The following is a 7,620-nucleotide window of genomic DNA, read 5'->3' as shown; positions in this document are numbered from 1 at the left end:
GACTCGTAGCGTGAGTCAAGGGACTCGGAGCAAGACTCGCCTCTTCCATCAGTAAGAGTAAGCTGGATCTTTTGCACATTCTCCTGTTCTTAGGAATGAATAAGGGTTTGCATTTGGTTTTATGTTGAAGTTTGTTTATTGTGTTGAAACTGCTCTTTATGGATTTCCAACTGCACTGATGAGTGGCAGTATCTCTGTTTGAACATCTCATGTTTCTGGTTTAAGTTTAACTTTGGATGAATGCTTAATTATATCTAATTCACTGGTATTTTGGATGAGTTGTCTCTGATGGTGGTGAATGTTGATAATGTTGAATTTCTTATGATGGTTTTAAAACTCACTATCCTTATTGTGAGAAGTATAGGTAATTGATTCATGAGTAAGATAAACGGTGAAAGTAGTATAGGTGGGGGGTTTTGGGTTTGAATCAGCGGTCTCAGTAGGGCAGGTATGAAATTTATATGGAATTTCAGAGGAATCTAACTGATGTTTAGAATATAGATCTTTAGGAGTAATTCCTGGGTCAATTTTGAAAGTGGGTAAAGATTGGGAGTACCCTTTTTGGGTCATTCTTAACTTTAGAGCGTAAGATGGGGTGGTGTTGAAATTGCTATAGATATTAGACTTAAGATTTCTGGTAATGTAAGTATTTCTTGGAGAGGGAGATGGGGTGGTGTTTTTAGTGATGATTGTGATGCCTGTGTTACATGTGATTTCAGAGATATCAGTGAACCTAGTGATTGGTCAGATGCCTATGATTACAATGATTTGCTGGTAATTCATGAAGGTCAAAAGAATAAGGGAGGATCGAAATTTAGGTTAACTGGTATCTTAGATGTAATTCCGGCATAGGTTCCGATAAAACTCAGGTAGAAAGTAGCCGTTGAGGAGCTACATGACAGGAGTAACGAATAGAAGAAGCCTGAAAAAGAGGAGAAAAGAGAGCTCAGGTGGGGATGAGAGAGAGGGAGTCGTACATGATGAGAGAGGGCCACGGTTTAAACTTAAACATCCAATTTTTCAAGCTTCTATACAAAAACGTCTTTCCACATGGTACGGGCCATAGGCCCGTACCTGTTCTAAATGGGCCGTAAGACGTGAATAAGAGTGGTAAGTACGTGGCACGTTATAAAGTTGTTAGCTTCTCTCCGGACTCTGGAACGCCAAAAAGGCGGGAGATAGAGAAAATGGGTTTCATCATTACCGCCCAAAAATAAATACGCAACGAAGAAAAAATGAAATATTAAACAACAATTTCCTCGATCCTCCTCTCTGAAACTGGTAAATTTCTTCTCCTTTCTCATCTAAATCAATTTTTGTGATTTTGTTTTGACTTTTTTCTGGATTTTTTATGGTTAATTTGTTGAATTTGGGGATTTTTTTTTCTCTGGATTTTTTGAGATTTGAGTTCAGATCTGTTTGTTATTCTTGTAATTGATATAGGGGATCATCCAATTTGATTGATATTAGGTTAGCAAAATGGAATCTACTGATTCTGTAGAAGTAAATCAAATAAAAATCAAAGAAGAATCTCCATCATTTCGATGTAATTTGTTCGATTCAGAAGTAGTACATAAGATTTCACAAATTCTATTATTAGGATTATCTACAGCTTGTGTTGATAATACAACAGGAGATCTATTCAAAGGACCTGCAATAGTTGCTGTAGATATGAAAAAAGAAATGGTTGATTATTTTACACAGAGAAGTGAAACATATGTTGCCGAATCAGTAGTCCAAGAAGGCGGTGCGGATGCGGAGAATTACGATCATCCCACCGATGTTATTTCTGATTTTGTTGATGATTTTACTAGTTTGAAGAGGAATTTGTTTGGGAGGGTTTCGGGTTGGTTGTTGAGTGAGAGAAGGGAAGATAGGATAGATGATTTTGTTCAAGAGATGGAAATAAGTGGGTTTTGGTCGAATGATAGGAGGGAAGCGATTGCGCAGACGTTATTGAAGAATGTTGATTTTAAGAATATGTATACTTGTGATATGAAGTATGGTACCATGGAGGAGTTAAGTGCGCATAGCGAAGAGTGTAAGTTTAGGATTATGAGTTGTCCAAGTGAGGGTTGTGCGATTAGCTTTTGTGCTGTGCATAAGGACAAACATGATGCGATTTGTTCGTTTAGGTATCTTCCGTGTGAACAAGGGTGCTCGGAGACTATTATGAGGCATGAGATGGATAGACATTGCATAACTGTTTGCCCGATGAAACTGGTGAATTGTAAGTTTTACTCAGTGGGCTGTCAAGCTACGATTCCTGTGTGTAAAATTGATGTGCATATTGCAGAGGCTTTTCAATCTCATGTGCAGCACATTCTCAAAATAATCCACAAGGAGGCATCTGTTGAGGATTTGAAGTATCGTTTTGAGCTGCTTGAAAAGGTATGGATTTTCATTTTTGACTTCTACGGTTTTGTTATTGTTGTTTTTTGTAACCTTTGGTTTGAAAGCATGCTTTCAACACTTTTGCACCCATGTTTCCTTGCTATGTTGTTTTAGCTGTACCTTAGAATTCTATGTTGAATACTTGAGTGCTTTCGTTTGGTCTCTTATATGACTGATAAAATTATTGGCTTGGGATAGAAATTTTTGTTGCCAAGTCAATTGTAAGAACTAGGATGAATACATAGGTAAGTAGATGCTGATGATGATACAATCTCTAGAGATTTCTCCAAGTCAGTCACCTTGTTTGATTAAAATTGGGCCTTTTCTTTGTCTGTAAAGATGCAGCTTGCTGGTACCAAATTTGGCAAATTCCACTGCTTTAAATTTCTTTGCTTTTACATAGTAACATGGTTATGGTAACTAGGTTCTTCTTTGGCGTGTTCACACCAAATATCGTATTTCCTATCTGAGAATTCTTGTTCTGCATATCATTTATATGAATCATGTTTTCAACTTAGGCGGCATTCAGGTTCAGTTAGGTATAACAGTAACGTGTTCCATGTGGTTTAGATCCCCCTCTTGGTCATATGAAGTGGACTTACTCGGGACAGCCAAATAACAGGTTTTATGACTTCGACTATAGAGGAATAAATATTGTAGTGGGAGAAGCAAATGCATCTACTGTTCCACGTAATGTAGGGTGTGGATGGATGTAGCACTTACTGAGGGAATTTTGAGCTCGAGTAACCAACTAATACTAAGACTTCATATAGATGTTTCAAAGTTGGATGGACAATGAGATAAGAATTGACCCTTTTGATATTCAGTTTGTGCTATCTTTTGTATCCTTTTCTTTCTCTCTAGTCCATATAATGGATACTGAAGTTTATCGGGTAATAAGTAATTGCTGATTAAAAAAAAAGATGATTTACTTGTAATGTTTTTTTTGTTGCCATGTGTGCCTTCGATAGATGTTAGATCCATATCATGATAAATAGTTTCATGTTATTGATCAAGCCATGCATTACGAGTTTTTACTGAGTGAAGCACAATCAATTTGAATCGCTTAATAAGACCCGGAATTTCTGCTGCACTGCAGTCATCATCTTTCAGTGATCTATCAGAATTTCGGGATGTAAGATCTCTAACTAATGCAGTGAAGAAGTTAGATGCAAAATTGGGTCCTCTAGAACATGTCCCAGTTAAGGAAGAGAATCTGGAGCCAGAAATTGTGTCAGCACCATCATCAGGAGATTCAGAGAAACAAGCCGCAGAAAAGAATCTGGAGCCAGAAGTCTTATCAGCGCAACCATCAAATGATTCAGAGAAAGAAATCGCTGAAAAGAATCTGGCACCAGAAGTGGAGTCGGCAAAAATATTAGAAAATTTAGAGAAACGTAATGCAGAAAAGGTTCCAGAGACAGCAGAAATGCAAAAAGAATCAACGATGGAGCCTAAGACCCAAGTTTTTGAAAAGAACCCAGAACCAGCAATTGTGCCACGCCAAGTATCAGACAACAAAATTCAGGAAGTGAATCCTGAAGCGGAAATCAAGCCAGGTCAATTTTTAGAGAAGACTGAGAACCAGTATCATGAACAACACGAGGAAAGAGAAATTGTCGAACCAGCACATTTATCAATGAAGTCAGAGAATGATGTTCACGAAGAAATCCTTGGGACAGAGTCAAAACCAAAAGCAGTATCAGAGTCAGACAACCGAAGTCGTGAAAAGGCCCATGAGGCAGAAGTTGTCCTAGAAGAAGTATTAGAGGAGTTGGAGAAGCAAGATGCTGAAGAGATAAACACAAATAGAAAAAACAAACCAGAAGAAGTATTAGAGGAATCCGATAAACAAGTTCACAATCTGTCAGAAAACGTATCAGAAGAGCTAAACAGCCAATCTGAATCATCTGATGAAGAGAATTCAGTTGCAGCAACCATACCACAGTCAGAAAAGGTATCGGAAGAGCTAAGCAGCCATTCTGAATCATCTGATGAAGAGAATACAGTTGCTGGAGCCATACCAGAACAAGAACCAGATGAGTCGGGGATACATGTTAAAACCTCTCATCCAGATCTTTAGCACAGACGTCTTTCCCTGAGATAAGCAACCTTTTCCCGACTCTAATTTATTCTTGGTAACTCTCTAAAATACAAGAGTTTTAAATGTTATGTAACAAGTTTTTGACCCCAAAACTTTCCCGGCATTGGATTTTCTTTGTACTAGTTTCTTATTTCATGTTCGTCGGTTGTACTTTCAGTAGTGCTGTACAGCCTTCATTTTTCCAAAATCTAGGTTGAATTTTACCAGGAACAACAAGTTCAGTAACCTGGTTTGTGATTTGCATTGTACTTTCTTTGATAAACATTTGTATTATTTGAAAATTAGTAATAAAGTAACTTTTGAGCTGTTGTGCTGTTCATCTTGTCTTGTGCATTATCCATCCATGCCTGGTATTGTGACAAGTTTTCTATCTTGAGTACATGATCGCATTCATACCCAGCCGCGAAAAAATAGAACGATCTGACATCTGACTCGTGCCGAGTCAGATTCAGCAGCCAAAGTCAGCAAAAAACAAACACCTAGCAAGTTTTTTCCTTTCGCAAAAACGTGTCTGCCAAACACAACCTTACCCAGGCTTGACCAGAAAGATATACCCGCTTCATATATATTCATGCTTTTTTTTCTGGTTAGGGTTTTACAGAAAAGCTTGAAAAACCTCTCGCACCATGTACAGGAAGCTGAAGAAGAAAGGGAAGAAACAGCGAGAGCATACCCGTCTATTCGCTGTCGACAGGTGAATGCAAGCTTGTATATGGGCTAGGATATGACTGCACAATTGGCAATTACAAACTGGTAACTATTAGGAGTATGATATCAATCAACATCAGCACATTCTAAGGTTTCTGTTTTTAATTTAGGATCGAAGACACGGAATGGTATCCAGCGGAAAATACCTTGCTATTTCCCATCTTACACAAGAAACGATGGAGTGCTCCTTATTGGAGCTATCCATTGGGTTATGCATACCATTGATGAACGAAACTCCAGAGTTTTAGTTTCTTTTGATATTGTCCTGGGAATGATGGGGCTAGCCTAGTTTCGCTTAAATTAAGTGCGCAAGCACCAAGAAGAGAGACTCAATGGGAGTACGAAGAAAAGCCCCAGAAAAGAACATGGGTACACTATAAAGACTAGTAATGTCTTTGTCTAAACAACTTTCATTTAGAAAATTTCCTTAATAATTATGACGTCTTATCAACGATCACCAGTAAAATTACTTTCCAACGACAATTATTTTTTGTTGGAACACAATGTAATTATTCTGCCAAGTTAAAAAATATACGAGATCTTCCTTTACTTTAAGAGTGCAGCAGAATAGATAGTAAGTGTTCTATTGGTCCTTTTCAGGCTCGAATATTAGACCTTGCACATTACATATTGAAGAATGACTCCACAATAAAAATAAAAATAATTATAACCCGAGTAACATTAATCCGCTGAAGCATAAGCAGCCGGAATATCTGAATTAGATTTAGTAATGATCCGAACACTTTGGCGCATCTCTTCTATACCTATACATTAACGATCATAGCGATCTCCTCTGTTACCTACTGGTACGTCAGGATCCGATTGGTCATGAATATCGTAAGGCGCTGCTCGTCTGGTCTTTAGAGATCCGCAAAAATGTTGTAAGTCTTGGAGTCAGCTAGGATTAGCCTCACGGCTGAAACCCCTGCAGCAACAGACACTACACTAAAAAATGTGATATTGAGCCAATGCCAAGATTTTTGTGGCATTGAAAGCTTATGCTTCTTCGCCATTAGGTACATATGATTGGCGAGGATAAATGTGAGTGGAAATGTGCTGAAGGCCCCAGTTAAACTCATGAAATCTCCGAGGAAAGGTAGAAGAGCTGACACTAAGGTGTTTATAGTTAGGTAACCCCCTCGTACAAGAACTCTGAATGAGATATGGCTTAGAGAAAATGCACCTCCTTTAGTTGGACCAAACTTTGTATCCAAGTATTCGTACATTGGACTCGCAAATATATGTAAAGCGATGACGGACTGCAGAAAGGCTGAAATGTTGGCAACTGCTTTCAACCATACTGGACCTGAGACATTGTTTAGGAGGTATGCTGATGTTTCGTTTCCGTAAGCCCAGTATCCCATTAAAGTAATGGCGTACATAGGTACAAGTCCGATTGTGAACTGAAAGACAAGAGCTTTCACCATGTTGCCAACCACGGGCTGTTTCACTGTTGCCTGTATCTCTGGAAGCATTCCTGTATTGAATGAGAAAAAGAGATTTGCAAATCCACCGATACAGGAGAAAATCTTGGTTGCTGTTGAACCCGGAATGTTGTAGTCTCTAGGTGAAGCCTTCTTCCCGTCGTTAAGCGCCAATATAAATGCTATGACGATGTATATGATACTTAGGAAATTTGAAAATCCTAGCCAAATCTTCAGAGCTGATAGATGTGGTACACCAAAGGCGAACAAAGCGCAAACAAACCCAGCTATAACAATGAAGTAAGGGAGCTTCATTAAGTGATCATCCCTGAAAAGAACGTACATGGCCTTGAGAGCTTGACCAGCTAGAATGATATAACCAGTATTAATCATGAACAGATTTATGTACTGGAATGCCCATGTAAGAGCATACGCATTCTTTCCATAGATATGGCCAGCAAGATCTCTGTATCTGATATGTCTCTTTCCACCAAGCTCATGGATTTTGGCAAGAAGAACATTGGCATACAACGACAAAGCTGCTGCTAAAACCAAACCAACTGAACCTCCTACCCAACCTAAAGGAACCATAACCGTGCCGGAATATCCCAATACATACGCACTGTTTATACCGGTGGTAAGTATGAAAGCAATTTGTAGCCATGAATCTTGACTAATTTGATGCGCAGTTTCTGGTACTTTGACATCCCCGCTTTCAATATCTCTTGATTCTCTCATACCAGAATCGAAGTCCGCCATTATAATTTTCTCTGCCTCCTTTTTTTTTTTTTTTTTTTTTTTTCTCGTTCTTTATTTATTTCTTTCTTTCAGGAGACCTAAGCAGGGATTTGAGGAAATTCAATAAAGAACTTTTCTCTGCCTCCTTTTTTTTTTTTTCCTTCCTCGATTGAATTCAATGGTGGTATAAAAAAAAAGAGCACTAATATAAAGAACTTCAATAGATTACCTCTTCAAACTCAGATTGGGATT

The 7,620-nt window shown here is 38.4% G+C and overlaps 2 protein-coding genes across 4 annotated transcripts; one reads left to right on the top strand and one right to left on the bottom strand.

The window, feature by feature from the left end:
* Positions 1 to 1,157: 1,157 nt before the first annotated feature.
* On the top strand, positions 1,158 to 4,817 carry LOC113342948. 3 transcript variants are annotated; one of them, XM_026587313.1, is made up of 3 exons: positions 1,158 to 1,281; positions 1,634 to 2,391; positions 3,494 to 4,817. In XM_026587313.1, the coding sequence occupies exons 2-3, from the start codon at positions 1,672 to 1,674 to the stop codon at positions 4,475 to 4,477; spliced, it is 1,704 nt and encodes a 567-aa protein (XP_026443098.1). In that variant the 5' UTR covers positions 1,158 to 1,281; positions 1,634 to 1,671; the 3' UTR covers positions 4,478 to 4,817. The 3 variants fall into 3 exon arrangements, with proteins under 3 accessions (XP_026443098.1, XP_026443097.1, XP_026443096.1); XM_026587312.1 differs by having other exon boundaries at positions 1,174 to 1,281; positions 1,471 to 2,391; XM_026587311.1 differs by having other exon boundaries at positions 1,186 to 1,281; positions 1,444 to 2,391.
* Positions 4,818 to 5,813: 996 nt separating this feature from the next.
* On the bottom strand, positions 5,814 to 7,394 carry LOC113342961 (probable proline transporter 2). The gene has a single exon (XM_026587324.1). It carries the CDS (start codon positions 7,387 to 7,389, stop codon positions 6,067 to 6,069), a length of 1,323 nt encoding a protein of 440 aa, XP_026443109.1. The 5' UTR covers positions 7,390 to 7,394; the 3' UTR covers positions 5,814 to 6,066.
* Positions 7,395 to 7,620: the final 226 nt, after the last annotated feature.

The sequence above is a fragment of the Papaver somniferum genome, unplaced genomic scaffold (assembly GCF_003573695.1).
Source record: "Papaver somniferum cultivar HN1 unplaced genomic scaffold, ASM357369v1 unplaced-scaffold_5, whole genome shotgun sequence".
In the NCBI taxonomy this organism is placed as follows: Eukaryota; Viridiplantae; Streptophyta; class Magnoliopsida; order Ranunculales; family Papaveraceae; genus Papaver; species Papaver somniferum.
Note: the sequence above shows the minus strand (reverse complement) of the source record. Positions and strands in the feature narration are given on the sequence as shown.